Raw genomic sequence first — 19,422 nt, 5'->3', positions numbered from 1 at the left:
CGGCTCCGGATCATCACGCACAAGTTGCCTGAACGGTTTTGGCATTTTCAGGGGTTGAGCTCGTTCAAAGTTCAGCAATGTTTTCCTGCTCTTGAAGCATGCGTGCCACTCAAAACACCTCGAACAACTCATTGCAACATCGACATACACTCGAGTAAGTGTACAGTAGATTTGCACAGTTTCATGCAGAATTTCACGTCCACTCTTTGTTTTAACTTGCAGTACACTATGAAAGAGCAGAAAAAAATTAATAAAAAACAGAATGATGTCTTTTCACACTGACTTTTGAAGTACTGTGACTCTTTGTGCTGACATCTGTAGGTGTTTTGTTACAAAACAAATCTTGAAACTCTTTGATTCCACCTCGTACCAGTAATGTGTCTGATATTTAAACTACTTTCAATCATTTTGGCATCAACAGACCTAAGTGACAGCACTTTCCATCATTTTTGTAAAATGATCCTTTTACACTCGTGATTGTTTGAAGTAAAATATACACAAAATACACCTTTTTTGTTTTGATGTGATGTTTTCATTTTCAATGTATCTTTTTTCGTGTGTGTACCACAGAGTGCCCTGGTCCTCTGTACTGTATCACACACACACACACACACACACACACACACAGCTGAAGCTGTAATAAAGCTCAGAGTGCAGGGGGGTGGGGGTTGTTTTTCGGAGAGTCGAGAGTTTCTTGATCCTTATCGCCCCGCCCACTTTTTTTGCTCCTCTCGTCCAATCAGCGTCCGGCATCCCTGTCGGGCCTCAGCGGTGTGCGTGCGTGAGAGAGGCCGAGAGCACGAGAGAACGAGCGCGAGCGGTGGGGGAGGGTCACGTGTGTACACACGGGGCTCGAGCGCGTAGTAAACCCGCCTCCATTACCGAGGGCGAGCGCGAGCGTCCCGCGCGGGACGGTGAGAGAGAGAGGGAGAGAGAGAGAGTGTGACGGGATTTACGGTAAACACACACACACACACACACACACACTTTACACCGACTTCCTCCTGCTGAGATTCGTTTTTACGAGAAGTTGTGGAGTTTGGTCACACGGGGGACCTGTGAGGAGTCAGGAGAGGAGAAATGTCAGGGGAAGTGCAGCCGAAGCCTCCATAGGAGCAAGAAACACAGTCCTGTGGGTGAGTGTGTCCTCTCACATCAGTGTGTGTGTGTGAGAGAGAGAGTTTTACAGTGATCTACAGCAATATTCAATTCTTGTTGTTTGGCTTGTGAGGTTCAGTTTGAGTGTGTGTGTGTGTGTGTGTGTTGGGGGGGGGGGGTGGATAATGGGGGGGTATGGCTTCAGTGTTATGTGAGACATTGGACATAAACATCCCCAGCTGGGAGAGGAGTTTAGACCTGGTTTTGTTTAGGACTCACCTGTCAGGTGCTCAGTGTGATTATAAACACCAAAAGTCCTGTTATAACACTTTACACTGTATTCACTTCCCCTGAGTGTTAGTGGAGTGAGTTATAACAGGTTAATGACCCGCAAACAAGGAGACAAATAAAGTTTTGAGTTGTGGAGTGTGTGTGAGCCGTAGTGCGCTTTAACTAAAACTAATATTTTTTTTTTGGTTTTAAAGAATCTTATTTTTTTTGATATACTGGTATTAACAGAGATGTTTGTATTGTATACTGTGTTAAACAAACAATCTTTAATTGAACAAATATTTGTGAATTTAAAAATAATTGGTAAATAATCCTATGATTATGGTATGACGCACTGTACTGTTATAACACTTTGTACCATACTCACTTCTCCTGAGTGTTAGTGGAGTGAGTTATAACAGGTTGATGACCAGCGAACAAAAAAAAAGCAACTAACGGTTCAGTTGTGGGGTGTGTGAGTATGGCGTGCCTTAACTAACACAATGAAAAAAACAAACCATCAATATTTGAAAAAGAAAATAGATTTAAATAATCAATCTTTTTTGTATTAGTATTAACACAGATGTTTGTGCCCTAAAAACACACACACATTAATTAAATAAATAATAAGTGAACAATCTTACAGTTATGTTGAACATGTTAAAAAGTTATATATATACAATTCTATACAGTTTCTGATGTGATTTACTGAAAAAAAGCTACACAAGGCCAAAATCAGATTAATAAGTCCAGCGCTTTCATGACCCAAAGCCCGTGCTTACTGTTTTAAATTCACAACCTGCTATATTAAATTAAATATAAGTATAATATATATATATACGTTTATTTTCTCTACATATTTACAACACATTTTATTTCTGGATTCTAAAAACAGTTTGTTTTTTATGTGTGTAGGTTTTGAAAAAATTAAACACTACTAAAAGTGTGTGTTGGCAGAGGTAGCCGAGGTAGGTCGGTAAATCTTCAATAAAGAGCTGATTAGTCTGGAAAAGTGGGTCGAGCATTGAACGTTTGTACGTACTGTAGTACAAGTGGGCATTTTGTTTTGTGTATTGTTTTTCTTTGTTTATATGTTGGTTTATTTTATATTGTTATATTGTTGTTCATGTTATCCCATAACTACTAAGCATGTCCCCAGGCTAAATGTGTTTGCATGTACGTCTTTGGTGTTCAAGTGTGTGTGGAGCTGATTCGGTGTTGAGTCATGTCATGTTGTGTTGTTTGTTAGAGAATAGGTAAGTAGTTAGCCTCTGTGTGTCCGTTAGCCTAGCCTCTGAGTGTCCCTGTGTCCCGAGTCCCTCGTGTTGTGGTAGCTATTTGGTAAGTGTAGCTAGTTGTATGTTTAGCTATAAGGTAAGTGTAGCTATGTGCATGTTAGGCTAAAGACATGCTGAGCTAGATGTATGTGTAGCTGACTGCCATGGTTAGCCAATGACCATGTTGAGCTAATAGCCATGTTTAGCTGATTGCCATGTCTTTAGCCTTAGTCCTGTCCCGTGTCTCTGGTCCTGTCTCTAGTCTCTCTGAGTCTCTCGTCTTGTCCCCGTTTTCAGCTCCATGCTTGGCTTGAGTCTATGTTGTGTCTTTAAGCATGTCTCTACATAATGCTTATATTCTGAGTAACGGGTGTTAGAGCCTGTGTTGTGTCTCTACATAATGCTTATGTGTAGTTGGTGTATTAGAGTCGGTGTCTTGTCGGTTAACCAAGTATATCAGCATAATGCTTGTTTTGTATATTGTCCTATAGCCTGGGTATTGGTCAGTTATGGGTTGTATAATTTAAGTGTTTGTTTCATTGTTTCTTTTGTTTTTTTTGGGAGTCCTGTTTTGGTTATCTTCTAAATAAAGACCCTTTTGTTCAAAAACACCCCTCTGCGCCAATGCCTGCCCTTTTCTACCCACGGCAGTAACCATCAGCCAAGACCACCCATTCATAACAACTAACCGCAAACACTGTTTAAAAGTATTTAATAGACACTGAAACATTGTCTTCACGACCTTAAAAATGCTGTATCCCATACAATGGTTTGTAATATAACTGATTAATCAAATATCAATCTATCGATATTAGGTTAGACTAATTAATTAGTTATATTTTTATGTGTGGTAAATGGACAGGGTGCCAATCCATCGCAGGGCGCACACACGCATACACACGCTCACATGCACACGCTATGTATTCCATTTGGGAAGCCTAACCGACATGTCTTTGGACTGTGAGAAGAAATTAGAGTACCTGGAGGAAACCCACCAAGCATGAGGAGAACATGCAAACTCCATGCACACAGAGATGGGAATCAAACCCGGACCCTGGAGGTGCAAGGCGACAGTGCTAACCATGCCGCCTTTATTTCTTTAATTTCACTAATTAAAGGGTTAATTAAATTGCTATTTGATCAACACAAGACATGAATCCTATAAATCTAGATATCTAATCTTTGAATAGGGTAAAGAACACAATACCACTTGCGGGTTAAACAGGGACACAACGCTTCCGGTGTTTCTCACATTTAAACACCAAGGCCAGGAGACGTACGCACGGCACAGTGTGCTTTAAAACACAGGGAAATTTCCTGCCAGCTGTTTTCATCATCACTTCTGTCTCTTGCTCTTTATACTGTGACATCATCGCTGAAGTCAGAATATGAAATCTAATAAAGATGTGCGTACTGTGTGCAGATGTTTTGGATCTTCCACTCAAAACACACCCACCATGTTTCTGACTTGGTTCCAGTTGGGTGTTGCTCATAAATTTATGTGCTTGTGGGACTGAGGCTGCTTTCTCACTGGGCATTGTTCAGAGTACACCTGACCACAGAGTGGACACGGAGCAGTAAACCGAGCCCGGGTCCACGTGAAAAAGGTGTTAACTGCAGTAGAATGGGAAAGTGGACCTCTGTTTAGAATGCATTTAGAGAGACATCTGTCTGCTCCAAAATGGGCGTGTGTGTGTGTGTGCACTAATCTCATCTCACAGAACAGCCATGGCTGATAAAGTGTTACAGCATGTGACAGGGTCACTCTTAACATATCAATATATATTTAGCAAAGCATGAAGATTGACTTCTTCTTCTTCTTTGTGTTTATCGGTGGCTTGTAGACTATTTAGGTGCACACTGCCACCTACTGTATCAGATACACAAATGAACTCAGGTGCGTAACATTTTTACTAATGCGAAAACGGGACAGCAGGTCAGGTTCAAGAGAAAAGTGGCCTTGTGAATGATACAGTGTACAGGCACGGATTGGATATAGAGGTAAAATTGTACTTAAAAACAGAATTAGATTACTGTTTATATGTAACATAATCAGCGGTCTTTCTCCCCCCGAAATGTCCATGTGTGCACAGAACGCACCAATCTTATGCTCTGACAGCCATCGCTCTTCATGTTTTTCCCCTAAAGAATGAAAGATCGTTCCCTTCTTCTCTTGTGTTTGGCACTAGTAAGTGCATACTGCCACCTGCTGTATTGGAGGGTGTAAATGCGTAAGCATCTTGAGGTCAGGTAGCTCAGTGGTTAAGGCCTTGGACTACGGTTCGGAAGATCCCAGGTTCAAACCCCACAACCACCAACGATGATGTCCCACAACCACCAAGTTGCCACTGTTGGGCCCTTGAGCAAGGCCCTTAACCCTCAACTGCTCAGATGTGTAATAAAATAAAAATGTTAGTCGCTCTGGATGAGCAGAGAGTGTCTGCCAAATGCCTAAATGTAAATGTAGGACGGAGAAAAACAACAATGTGACCGCTGGCCAGCGGGGAGGGGGGAGCAGTCCTGGGTACGGTACAAATCGAATGTGAAAACACCCTTACTCATGCACAGGATGGAGCAATCATCCCTAGTGTAAAAACTGTGTAAAAAAGTTATTTAAGTCATAAACAAACTGAGGATTATTTCCTAATATTCTATTTAAAAGGGGGAAAAAAACTATTTACTCAGAATAATTTTTCAGAATCACGATTATTATTAAGTAGTAATATTAAAGAAAATAAAGCAACCACAGAACTCATATGTTGTACGAGTTAGGAAGTAAAAGCAATGACGTGTGGAATAGAAATGCCCTTGCGACAGCAAAAAAAAAAAAAAAAACGTCTGTAAATATTATATACTGGTGCATTTATTAAAAGATCACCTCGGGGTGTTTGTGAGATATATATTATGAGCAAAACAAAAGAACAAACAATACTGGTTTAAACACTGGGAGGACACTGGACATTCTTGCCATTCTGATTTGGTACCCGCCAGACCAGTTCAGCTTGGGTTTTTAAATTTTACAACAATGTGAAAGTAATGCACAGTGGGGGCCAAAAGCTGTAAAAAAGTGAAATTAAATTTTTTTTATATACATTCTCAAATTTTTAAAATAACAATTATAAAGATAATAAGAATCAGTTGCTATTTTATGCAGTAAAATTATGTTACAACATTTAATATAATCGATCAGTATGAAGTCCTTTATTCTTCAAATCCGTTTAGATCTGGCTGGGCATGGAGTCAGAAAGACGTCTGCAGATTTTTTTTTTTGTGTGTGTGTGTTTGCTCCTGCCTTCTTCACCGATGTCCAACAGTTTTCTATAAGATTTAGGTTCGCAGATGATCCAGGCCATGGCTCCAGAAGTGGAAAACCCCTCATCACATAGCCAGTTTTTTACTACTTTTTTAGTTAATTAATAATCAACTGTTAAATAACTTTAGTTAGTTTATGATACGTTGTTGTTTTGTGCACAGGGAGTACTATAATACACGACGCATGTTGTTTTAATACTTTTGGCCATGACTATTAGTGACTATTGTGCATGTTAAAGGTAAGCTAGACTAATCGGTTTGTCTCATCAATTATGCAGTTTAATTCATCTGGTCATTGATTCAGTTAATTGAATCAGTGGGTCAGTTTTCGATTCATAATCGATTTACATTTTAACTATGTAGGTTACCTTTTTTATTTTCTAAAATTCCTTAAAAATACACCTCCAGAAAATGCAAACCGTTTCCATCTTCTGCGTTTTGCGAGAGTATCATTCTTTCTTCTGCTTTATATCCTATGGGCGGGTGTTGCAGTACCATCTCCTACTGGACTGGAGTGTGGTGCAAAAACAAGAAGAATATTGCCTTGTATGAGATAAGACCTTTAAAATATAAGTGCATTTTACACTGTTTCAGTTTTTAATATGGAGGGCTAAACAATCTATTCAGTTATGTGTGGCAGTTTATGTATCACTGCACAGACTCAAAAATCAAGTTTTGAAATTTAATTTTTAATTTCTATATGTTTGCATTTGAGGTGGTGAAACGTTGCAGGTCCTCTCTAGTCCTACAGCGGGCGCACTCTAAACTATTTACAGATACACACCCTGTGTGGTAGGAGCAAATTATTCTGCCCAAGTTTGCTTAGAATAGTAACAAAATCTCAAGCAGTTAAGAGTGAATCAGGATATTTATAAATTTGTGGTGCTTACAGAATCGCAGTACAAATCAAATCACACCGAGGTGTCGTCATAATATTGTATTGGATGATCAGTGGTGATTCCTGTCCTTAGCTTTTAAAAATTCAAAACCCGTAAGAAATATAACACCTTTTGATAAATCAGACAAGAATCATTAGTGCCATCGGATCTAATCATCAGTCTCCTGAAGACTCACAGCTCTAATCATTAATTAGTTAATTTCCTGCAGGCTCTTAGTTTTCTTGTTGTGTTTAATTGTGATATTATCTAGTGTAGCTAGTTTAGCTGATAAACTACAGAACTAAAACATGAGCTTATTCTTTAAGTATGCTTAAATTTAATAATCAATTAGCTGGCTAGTAATGTTAGTAAGCTGGTTGCCTAGTTAGCTTTATTTAATAAGAGATTCGGGACAGGTCTCCGTTCACTCTGCACATGCTGAGGCTCTGAAGTGCAATCACGTGACCTTGGCGTACATTCCAGTGGGGATCTGATGAGGCTCGTGGCCGGCTTATTACTCACCTCCCATCATACTCACTCAGCGTCCCTCAGCCCTGTAGACGTTCTCCACAGGAGCGTGCCAAGATGTGTTCCCCCCCCATCAGGGGGTGCAGTGATGACGCAGGGGGCAGCGCTTACCGCAGTCCTACTCTGGAATCTGGCGCTTTAATCGAGCTCCCTCATGTGAGTCAGCAGCTCTGGAATGCTTCTCCGAATTGAGTGTTAAGCAATCCGCCGGAGAAGATGCAGCAGGGCGGGAAACACAAGGGGCGGGTTATAACATCATTTAAGTTTAACGTCATTTCTCACTTAAAGCACACTTTTACTGTTCCGCTGTAATGACCTCAAAGTGAACTGTTAATTGTATCTAGTAGACAAGACCGGCCCTGCATGGGTGTTTTTGGTGACTTCAACAAAAAGATGGAACATGACCTCTAAGTAGGAAAAAACAAACTAGCACTTTGTACCTGGAATGTACATGGATCGAAATCAATATCATTCCAAACACAGGCTTCCTGATTCCTTTGTAAATAAGAGCCAGTGTTTACACCTGCGCTGTGGTCTGGCGGCGGCATGGTCAGAGCCGTTTCCTGCGGTATCCGTACCATCCTTTCCCTTGTTTGGTCTTGATCAGGATTCCAGAAACAGCAGAACCGAACTGTTTATGACGAACAGGGCACGACCTCACCGAGAGCTGTTTATTACGAACTGGGGATGCAGCTCAGTTAGACCTCCACGTGAGATCAGTCCTAAAAATAAGTTTTTGGCTCTGTGTCTGTGTGTGCACACTTTGAGGTGCGAGGAACCTAAGGATTACAGCCCGGGGCGGGCGGAGGCAGTGTACGAGCTGTGCGGTGGTGGTGGTGGTGGTGTTTGTCATCAGGCCAGAACTTCTCAGAGCTTCTCTGCAGTCGAGTTATGCAAGACAAGAAGAAAGAAAAGTGTCTTTTTTTAACAAATGCTCGCTTACATACAGTACATCTGCGTATAATAGTTTTTTTTAACAAAATGTATTTCTTAGTTTAAAAAATGACAGTTTTTAAACATTTACACATTTATACAAATGATTATTGTTTTATAAAAATAGCTTGTGCTACAGGCAAAATAATGAGTATGAATACTTTTTTATTTGTTTACACTAATCAGTTAAGGACTGTGGTTGTAAATTTTACATTTTCACACATTTTTCTAAAGCATTAGCTGAAAATGTCAACAATCGTCGGCATCGTTACATAATTGATAATGAATGTTAATAAACAACGCAAATTCTCCCTAGATTTATTTATTTAAACAGTTCTAGCAGCACAATTCCAACAAATTACTTCTGCTGCCTCTTTTCCACCGAGGTGGTTCTGGAGTTAGTTAAAAAACGCATACGTCAGGGGTTGGGGGCGGTTTATCACAATCAGCTGACCGCCATATTTAAAAAATGGACTCTACCTGCACTGGGCAGCTTAAACGTTTTCTAGTAACTGCTAGAACTCCTCGCAAGTTGTTGTTGTGCTTGCCACAGGCATTTTTTTGCCACTAGATTTTTTTTTTTGGCTGTTAACATTGTCGCTAGCATTGCCACTGGTGTTAGAATTGCTGCTAGCATTGCTAGGAAAGCAGAGACAGACACAGATGTATACAGTGGAGTAATGACATGACTCTCTAGCCCATGAAAAGACGAACCCAGTGTTTAATACTGATCACGAACCTCTGAAAAGGTTAATAGATATGTGAGCTTCGGAGAAATATTGCGTAGAACAAGCATTATCGGTTAATACGTTTTGAATTCTTAAAGACAGTTAATCGATTGTTAATTAATCATTAATATGCCTGTTTATAACTGAGGCAGCCTGGTTATTACTGCATTCAGCTAAAGTTTATTAGAAAAACAAGACAAAAATCATTTTAGTTTTTCCTCAAATTTTAGCAGTTGACTTCAAATCAACATGAAGTAGCACCTCTTCCCTTTAAATGAGTTTTACTGTATTTACAAATTGCGGCTTCAGATTAATCAACACTTGTTCATTTAAATGTATAATACTGACTCTGCAGTTCACTGAATTGAGAAGATGAATTGTAGTTTGTTTACACAGTTATTAGCCGAACACGAGGATGTGTCAGTGTTTTTCCCCTCACTTCGTAGTTATAACATAAGGACATCAGAAATAGCATTGTTTTTATCTTTCCGTTTCTGACGTAAGTCGGGCTCATGGGAAAACAGCATGACACACCAACACGCCACGAGCGTTGGACCTGTAACTCACAGAGATGTTGTCGTTTTTGCATGGAAGAGCACTGCTTCGAGCACTGTTTGATTTGTTTTTCATGTGAAACAATAACAGCTCACGCCACAGCTCACGGTTACCATAGCAACACGACACAACTGCCTACCCCGGCTGGGTGAAGCGCTTTATAAACGCTGCTGCATCCTGAGCACCTTCAGGCCACTTCACCTAGAATTATCTAAACGTTAACCTGTATTAAGATCTGGGTTGTAGCAGTGTTGTCCAACTGGAAGCTGTGTCCATACAGATGAAATATGAAAGTACAGTACTGTGAGACTGCATCATGATTGGGGGATTAGTAAAGTGCAAAACTAGGCTCAAGAGTTGCGAGTTCCTTGTGCGATATTATCAATTATCATGATATATTTTTATATTTTAAGCAGCTCAGACATGTTGCAAATACTGATATCGTTATTTAAACATTTATTCTAGGCAGATGAAAGTTGAGCCCAGGTGGTGGTTTGGCAGCATTTTTGAGCGATAAGACAAGCATGCTGCGAGTGTACACGCTGTATCAGAGGTGAAGCATTAGCCTAGGAAGTATGTGGCCTGGTCAGACCTGTGACCTTTTCATGAACGCTGACCTCTCAGACCTACGTATGACTCCCACTGTGATGCATCATATTTCACCCCATAAATCCCCTTCTGCTTTAGAGAGAGAGGGAGAGAGAGAGTACGAGTCTGAAGTGTGCCATGCTTTACCCAGGGGGTCTAGAACAACACAGTTAAAAGTTAAAAACAGAAACGAGGTGAAAACAGTGTCAGTTTTAAGGAAGCAAACGTGTCTTCAATATGCAGTCAGGTAAATCATAAGTATTTGTACTGTGAAGTGAGACCTTTTGCTTTCTTTCAAAGATATGATAATGCATTACAGGTACAGTGAGGTCAATAAGTATTTGATCACCCTGTTATTTTGCAAGTTCTCTTACTTAGAAATCATGGAGGGTCTACAATTTTTAGCATAGGTGCATTTCCACTGTGAGATTAATAATCGAAAAAGAGAAATCCGGAAATCACATTGTATGATTTTTTAACAATTTATTTGCAAATTACTGTGATCACTTGCTTATCAGCCAGATTTCTGACCCTCAAAGACCTGTTATTTTGCTTTTAAATAATGCTTCTTACAGAGCCACTCCTTGGTTTTCCTGGTTGTGTGCTTGGGGTCATTGTCATGTTGGAAGACTCAGACACGACGCATCTTTAATGCTCTGATGCTTTAATGCTCTGATGTCTTTGGAAATCTGCCCAGAATGTGATTTTAAACCAAGGATGGGTGTGTTTCAGATCAGATTTGCAAAAAATCTGATTCCTTTTTTTTTTTTTTTTCATTTTTCAGACAACATGAAAGCAATCTGTTTCTGATTTTTAACTGGATAAGACAAAAAAATACATCTCATTTAGACCGGCAGTCTGAACAAAGGCCTTGATTTCATCTGTAGAAAGAACCTTGTTTCATAACTGGTCAGACTTATTTATATACACTTTTGTTAAGAAAGTCTAATTTATGCTTTCTGTTCCTGAGTGTTTGTGCCTTGATCTAAACACCTTTGTATTTCCGCTCATCCGGGCGTCTCTTGATCGTAGACTTCTGTACTCCTCATGTCTCCTCCGGAGTGTTCTTAACCTGCTTAGATGTTGGATGAGTTTTTGTTTGCCAGGGAGTAAACTCTGAGATCATTCACTTCAGTTCATTTCCATGGTCTTTTAGAGTTTTGGTGTTTCTGACCTCACTAGTGCATTCCTTTATTTTAAAAACGCACCAAATGGTTCACGCAAAGAGGTTTCGCACTCTCTCATTAATGAATGAATGAATTAACATTTTAATGTTCTCTTTCACTCACTCCACCACCTCTAGCGCATTTATCTCCTTAATTTGTCATGAATTAGCAAGAGAATAAGTCATGTTCGGCCTTCAAACTGTTTATCAGGCAGTCGTTTAATTATGTTTGGAGGGACTTTGTAAAACATGGCTGTAATTCCTAAATGTTTAATGCAGTCTAGTTGTTTAAATCAGTTTAAATCCTGGTGTACCAGAGTTAAAACATTCCGTGTCCCCAGAAACATCGGGAACATCTGGCTGGTATCTGGAGTAAAGTTTTTATATCTAGCACAATAATAACACTCTGCCACTATAAGAAAGTTGATTTGATGTCGTTGTTTGTGATTCCTCCTGCAGTCGATCCAGCTAGCCTGATCGGAGTGCCGAGGTTTCCTTGCCATGTGGAGCTGCATGGTTTATAATGAGACGGAAGGCAGCACCAACCTGGCTGTGTGCTGGGACTTGGGCCTGGCTCTGTCCGTCTTCTCCTTCTTTTACCTTATCGTGTGCTTCCCCGTGGGTCTGTGCTACAACGCCCTGCTGGTCGCGGTCAACCTCTCTAACAAGATGTCCATGACGATGCCGGACGTCTACTTTGTGAACATGGCCATCGCCGGACTGGTGCTGAACCTAGTGGCTCCCGTTGAGCTCCTCGGCCCGGATTTTACTCTTTGGCCTGCGTGGGAGCATAACGACGAGGTCTACATCACCCTCCTGATCCTGTTCAACATCTCCTCTCTGGTGATCATGTACTCGACAGCGCTGCTCAGTCTGGACTACTACATCGAGCGGGCGCTGCCACGCACCTACATGTCCAGCGTCTACAACACCAAACACGTGTGCGGCTTCATCTGGGGCGGCGCGGTACTCACCAGCTTCTCCTCGCTCCTCTTCTACGTCTGCAACCACGTGTCGGCGAAGATCCTGGAGTGCTCCAAGATGCAGAACAAAGAGGCCGCCGATGGGATCATGACGCTCATCGGGTACGCCGTGCCGGCCGCCGCCGTGCTCTACGCCCTCTGCTTGATCCTGCGCATCCGCAAGGAGGCCACGCCCTTGGACCAGGACTCAGGAAGGATGGATCCTTCTATCCACAGGCTGCTCCTGGCATGCGTGGGCGTCCAGTTCGTCCTGTGGACGCCTTACTACACCACGCTGCTGCTGCTCACGGTGGTGGACGCGCCGCGGGCGCAAACTGTCGGCACCTACGCCTTTCTGAGAGGCTTCTCACAGCTGCTCGCCTTCTCCAGCAGCTTCGCCATGCCGCTCATGTACAGGAAGATGAACAGAAACTTTGCCCACAAGCTTCAGAGACTGTTACGGAGGCTGCACTGCGGCAAGCAGTCGTGTCCTCACGAACACTCGGTCATACAGCAAGTGATCACGTGAGACGTCTCGGCACTTCCCGGACAAACCACAGACCTCTGTTAAACCGTAAAACTGTGGAATCTATCTCATGTAGAACTTTTCAGCCAGTTAAGTCTCCTTGGAGAAGAATACCGAGAAATCCCGACTCGCCCCGCAGTCTGGGAAAGAAAACTTGAACTTCTGTGTGGTGGCGTTGTGTTACAGGATGTTGTGATTTGATTTCAGTGCTCAGTGACCAACTTGAACTCATTAAGCTGAAAGCTGTGTACATCTTCATCAAGGCTAATTAGCCATAATGCTCTTTTCTGAAGCAAGCGTTATCATGAGACTTTTTTTTTTATTATTGTTATTAAGGATAACCAACTCATTATGTTATGATATTAGAAAACACAATTAATTAATCAAAGCCAGTGAAGATTACTGGTCGAGGGGCAAAAACCCTCCTTCAAGCTTTTTTTCTTTTTTCATTTTGTGAATCTGAAAAGAAACGGGTATTTTGAGACACTGAGAGGTGCGGTGTTAAACGTCGGCCAGTGTGACAAGATGCTAAAGAAAACCGAGCATTCCAGCTTAGTTAATCATTATTCAACTCTGACCAAAGTCTCATCGATTGTAGTGGAAAATATTTTAGGAGCAAACATTGCTTAGTCGAACACCATCAGGTCTAAACAGGAGCAGTAAAGGTAAAGGTAAGACGAGAGTCACCTGATGTATTAAAAAAATGAACATACTGTACGCTTCTCCACCAGATTTATCTGCTCGTACATGGACCTGAACCAGACCTTCATCCTGTTCATACAGAACTGATTAATGAAAGCACTGTGTTAGAAATTAAAAACTAAACCCAATGGGACATAACGAGACGAGCACTTTTAGCACCAAGAAAGAAGTTTACGAGGCAGAGAAACAGCTTTTCTGCTCGCATGTTGTACCATTAATCTACGAGTTTCACTGTGTATACAGTACTGTGCAAAAGTCTTGACGCCCTCATTTCTTCATATTTTGCTATGAAAGACTCACTATTTTTAAAACAGTCTTGAGGAATAGTTGTCCAGGCTTCCTGAAGGACCTTTTTAGAGGAATTTGTTTTTGTTTGTTTGCTGACCTATGAATCATTCAAGCATAAAAAGTCAAGGCATGAAGCAGTGAGAAACAGATGATCAGGCTGGTGATTAGTGTATTGATGAGGCTGAATGCTGAGTGGTGTGAACGGGCGAAAGGGAAAATGAGGTCGCTGCTAATGTTGTTACGTAAACAACAATTTTTCAAGTGTATCTTTAGGCACTGTGCAGCCTGTCGCAGTAAAACATTTGTTTTTGTTTCTTTCATTTAATCTACATCATTTAATTTAATTAACCATAAAGAAGGAGAAGAAGAAGACTTCTGCGCAGTACTGTACTGTCTTCTTGGTCATGAGCCAATACATTGTTACTACAGGAAGAATAAAATCCATATATATTTTCAAAACAGTACTGTATGTGTGTATTGACAGAGCAGATTATCATATAATTTTAATAAAATCCATGTATGTAAACAGAGCAAAGAAAATATTTATGTCTAGCTATCTAACCTGTAAACGATTAAATGCTAATCGTGAAGCTATGATCGTTGCTAGTTGTTTACACGCCCGGTGTAGTAAATGTATATATGAAATATATGTGTATATATTGTATGCCAGAGATTTTACAGGAATAGACATCATTTCAGAATTACAGTATTGTTTCTCAGAGATTTATGTAGTGATGATCGAGGCGAATATAATAAACTAACATGAACATTAATTAGAAGTTAATGAAGTTAATGCTAAAAGATCAAAGCTCAAAATAAAAAAAGTCAGAAAAAACATATTTCTTGGACAGTCTGATGTTTTGTGGAGATGATTATTAGATATGAGTGTGTGTAATTTTACAATGTGTTGTCCTGGAAAAGCACTCCAAAACCAACAGCACTGGGATTGTTCTGTTATTTTGCTCGGCAAATTAAGTATATTTGTTTAAGTTAATGTGTGTGTGTGTGTGTGTGTTTCCAAGAAGCGTACAGTAGCTTGGAACATGCACTGCATTTTGTTGCCTTTTATTATTTCTATTTAAACTATGTCAGTTCAAAACAAAACCATTACAAACACACACACACACACGCACACATAAACCAACCGTTAACTTAAGGTTAAATCCATATTAATTATTAAAAGGTTAAATGTTTTTAAAAGGTTTTAAACTGTTGAAAAGCTGCTCAATACAGCGCTTAAGGTGTTTTTTTTGTTGTTGTTGTTGTTTGGACTGAGGTCGGGACTGTAATAACTTAAAACTGAGTTCCTGTAATGTGCAGGTGGTGTCGAATGAGTGTGTGTACGGTCACACACACACACAGATGCATCTCTTCTGCACGCTGGCAGTTTTCAAGGATGAGGAACGTCACTCACAGATGTTCGGCCTTTAAAACGTTTTATTGCAGTTAAGAATCTCATGACTGTATAATCTTATACTTGGTTCGTAATCTTATGTTTGGAAATCCTAGATAAACGTAAGAGCATTTTAGATACACTTTCAGATATTCTGAAATATTTAGATCAGAGATCAGAGGCAGAGATCAGATCCGTCCAACCTCACTTTACTAACGGAACATTCCACACATTCTAAACATCGCCGCGACTTCCGAACGCCTACCGCACCACCATACTGACGGGTAAGAGGGTGTAAAAGAGCCTGGGCGGGTGTTGGTATTTGGGAATTCGTTGTGAGATTTGCAGAGAGAACAAATGACATGTTGTTTAGTTGGAATAAACCCACATTCACGAGAACAATGCGACAAAGGAGAAGACCGGGGTTATAATTATTCATTTCTTGGTTGTGCTGTGGTGGCATGGCGGTGTAGCGGTTAGCGCTGTCACCTTATCCCTCCAGGGTCTGTGTTCGATTCCCACCTTGGGTCCGTGTGCATGGAGTGTTGCTTTTCATTTCTTGTCTGAAACCAAACCTGGAGACCCGGATAAATAATCTATAAAGAAAAGAAAAAAAAAATAGAATTGGTAAGCTACTGCACAAACACACACACACACACACACACACACCTGCACTGAGGCTTAATTTTCAGCAAGACGTCAGTGTACAGTTCAGGCCATGCTGATCTTGCTAAAACCCCACTGCCTGCACATCTGGAAATAATATGATAATGAAGCCGAATGGAGTTGTTGCCATGGATACAGCTCCCCGCTGATCATACACAAGCCTCCAGGCTCGGACTGTGAGCTGTCGCATTTTTATAAACGCTTAAAAGATCAATCAGCGAGGCCCTGACCATCATCATGGCGTCTTGGTTTTCGCATGCAAAGAAATAAATGTGATCAGACGCTCATCAGATCGCGTCATAGTCTGTAAAGATGATGTCACACTGAAATCTGCGGCTCTTCCTGTTCTCCTACTTCACTACACCGTATTCTGGCCTCCGGCTGCAGGCGTCCTATTTAATTCCTCATCCGAAAACACCGGTCTGTTTACAGACAAGTCATGAAGTGCGTCCGTTTGTTTTGGTTTTGAAACCCCGCGCCGCCCACATGTAAAGGTTTACACAGCGGCCGTTAAATCTAGACTCGGTAAGACGTCCCTGTTCTGGGCGGGAGCTCAGTTCCACAGCGAGTTCTTCACTGGTCTTGCTTCAAAGAGTTCAAAAAAAAAAAAAAAAATGCTGTTGTTAAAAAGAGCAAGAGGTCTCAGCATGGAGCTGTGTGACAAGACCACCAAAGTAGCAGGCACGTTTGGTTTGTTGTTCAAAGTTTGCGTGTTTAAGTTGGCTTCTCCCCCAGATCTCCGAACGAAATGTGCACAAAGATTCCTGTTCCTTAGCCAGAGGCGAGCGGGGCGAAGCCACCAATCCTTTCCAAAACATGATCTGTTCTTCAGCATGGCACCGAATTCAACAGGCGCTCGGGATTTCAGACTCGTACCACACAGATGTTCATCAACAGTTTCCTAAAAAATGTAATTAGTTGGATCTGATTTCAGATTTATGCTCATTTACGTCTTTTTATTGTTATTGTTATTGATTTTTTAAAATCTTGGTCACTCGTTCTTTAAAACATGATTCGTGAACAAAGAGAGCGAGCAGCCCAGAGACTGACTGGAACCCACGGCTTTGACCAAAGACTTTGAGAGAAGCTGAAATCGAAGAATAAAGCTTAATGGCACGAGGTGAGACGAATCTCTGATGTTTTCTTTAATGCTTTCTGGGTTTATTAACCGCCATCAGCGAAGAAGAACTCCATAGATGTGATATCCTGGTGATTCAGTACATTCAGGTGGTCAGCTGACTTCATGTTATTTCCACATAACGTTGCCGTGTCTAGACCTGAGCGACTGATCAACCCCAGACCATAACACCATCTCCAGAGGCTTGTACAGTGGACACTATGCATGATGGGTGCATCGCTTCATGCTCCTCCCTTCTTACCCTGACATGCCCATCACTCTGGAATAGGGTCAGTCTGGACTCATCAGGTCACATGATCCAAAGTCCAATCTTTATTCTCTCTAATGGACACACAGCTGTTTAGTCTCAGTCCTGTGAGTTCTCATCACATTATGTGTGTGTGTGTGAGTGTGTGTGTATGAACATTGACTATTGAACACAGCATTGATAACTACCGCCCATTTGTATCATGATGCAGCTTCATCACGTGTCATCTCCGTGTGTGATTTGTTTCTGACCTCATTTCTCCCACGGACTGGACGGTTCAGCGCTCTTCTTCTACATTTGGTCAGTTACTAAAACCCTTAAAACTCTAGTGGTTCAGGTCCATGCCGGCAACACAGCGTAGGTCAGTGATGATTAATAAAAGAATGAATACGTATATGGAAGCCCTGCTGCTGATAACCTGGCTTCTGGTTATCAGGACTCTCAAAATGAGCATATTATTATTAGTTTGGTGATAAAAACAAACGGAAAACACGCGATCATGTAGAACTTTCCTATGTCTTTGCCTGTGTCAGCCATTTTTAAGTTTTTGCCCAATCAGATTGCCTGTTTTGTGCTGAAATAAAGGACATGTTACTCTATACAGCACAATCCTGAGCCTTATATATGTTTATATATCTTGTATGTCTTTTTAAAGAAACAGCAAAACAAATAATGTCTAAAATGTCTTAAAGGGCTACATCTATTCAAATCTCAATCTCAAATTGTAAAAATTGTTTTCTTTTCATGATGCAGGCCAATAATGAATAAAGATTTTTTGTTTGTTTGTTTGTTTGTTTGTTTGTTTGTTTGTTTGTTTGTTTGTTTGTTTGTTTGGCCAGGCAATGCATACTGTGTTAAGTATATATTGCTTGAAAGGAGAAAAAAAATGTATTTTTGTTGTTGTTGTTTTTCAATTCTGAATCTTGAAACACAGACTCTTTGAAGTGGGTTCAACTTGTTGAACGCGATATAAACGTCATTTACAGTGAATTAAAAGGCCAGATTTGCACTGGTGCTCTGATACACACCTCATCATCGTATTTAAGATCTCTCGGGGGATTTTCTGAGGTGGATGAGAAGAAAGAGAGCTTGCTTGGAAGACGGAGATGAAACGCAGATGTGCGTGGAGAACGCCTCGTCTGATAAGAGAACCCGCCGGTCCTTTTGTCAGGAGATGAACTCGGGCGCAGACCTCACTCGGCTTGTCATTAGAGCGCGCGCATCCTGTTTGTGCAGACAGATAAGTCGAGGCGGTGCATAATGAGAGGAAGCGTTTCTGCTGAATGGCTGATTGATTCTGTCTGATTACACAGTGCTGAATGTTCGCTGCGCGTCTTATTTATCTCTCAACAGGGAAATTAGTAATAACTTTAAGCGGTTGGAGATCCATCATCATTAACTGAAGCTGGTACACAAACAGTCCTCGGCGTCTGAGTGAGTGTGTGTGTGCGTGTGTGTGTGTGTGTGTGTGTGTGCGTGTGTGTGTGTGTGTCACACTGACACCTGGGTTTGAGGAAGACAGCAGGGTGGCAGGCGTCCTGTTTTTAGGCTGAACAGCTGTAGTCATGCCTCCACCATTCTCTCTGTCTCTCTCTCTCTCTCACACACACACACACACACACACGCACACACACACACACATACAACCGTCTCACTATCCTAGGACATAATGTTGCTAATTAATCTTTCACTTACACTACAACCTAATGACCAACTTTAAAGAGGGAATCTGCAAGTTTACGGCCAAACGACCCCCCCCCCCCCCCCCGTCCTGAAGCTCCGCCCCAAATTGATGGATGCACGTTACCAAGGCAACGACACTGACACGTGAGCAAGGTTACCAACGTTCATATTAAACATCAGTGAGCATGGTACTGCTGTGTGGTCTTTTCCCAGGTACAAAGTGACAGGGTACAGAAACAACTCCCCCCATCACCCCCATCACCCCCACCCCCATTTACACCCCCCAACCCCCCCACCCGCTTTCACCCCTCCCCAGGCGGGGTCATGATAAAAGTCATTGACCTGTGACCCCAGTGCGACTCGACATGTTTAACAGGCTTTCCAGAGCTGCTGGCTCGTGATTGTACCTAAATCACCCAGAACATTTATCTTTCTTTCTTTTTTAATCAATACACATTTAGCCAATTATTAGCACATGAGCTCCC

At 41.4% G+C, this 19,422-nt stretch overlaps 1 protein-coding gene and 1 long non-coding RNA gene across 2 annotated transcripts; both read left to right on the top strand.

Moving 5' to 3' along the window:
• Window positions 1-864: 864 nt before the first annotated feature.
• On the top strand, window positions 865-14,583 carry gpr146 (G protein-coupled receptor 146). The gene is made up of 2 exons (XM_053493173.1): window positions 865-1,136; window positions 11,792-14,583. The coding sequence occupies exon 2, from the start codon at window positions 11,834-11,836 to the stop codon at window positions 12,821-12,823; it is 990 nt and encodes a 329-aa protein (XP_053349148.1). The 5' UTR covers window positions 865-1,136; window positions 11,792-11,833; the 3' UTR covers window positions 12,824-14,583.
• Window positions 14,584-16,426: 1,843 nt separating this feature from the next.
• Window positions 16,427-18,036, top strand: LOC128519493 (uncharacterized). Its single transcript, XR_008357854.1, has 3 exons — window positions 16,427-16,779; window positions 16,896-16,989; window positions 17,088-18,036. It is a non-coding gene; the product is annotated as an uncharacterized LOC128519493 (long non-coding RNA).
• The last annotated feature ends 1,386 nt before the right edge of the window (window positions 18,037-19,422 follow it).

Source organism: Clarias gariepinus, chromosome 3 (genome assembly GCF_024256425.1).
Source record: "Clarias gariepinus isolate MV-2021 ecotype Netherlands chromosome 3, CGAR_prim_01v2, whole genome shotgun sequence".
Classification (NCBI taxonomy): Eukaryota; Metazoa; Chordata; class Actinopteri; order Siluriformes; family Clariidae; genus Clarias; species Clarias gariepinus.
This window is presented reverse-complemented; position numbering and strand designations above follow the sequence as displayed.

What these genes read in the sequence shown, in the direction of transcription:
- gpr146 (XM_053493173.1), top strand. Translation starts at nt 11,834, where the DNA reads ATGTGGAGCTGCATGGTTTATAATGAGACGGAAGGCAGCACCAACCTG.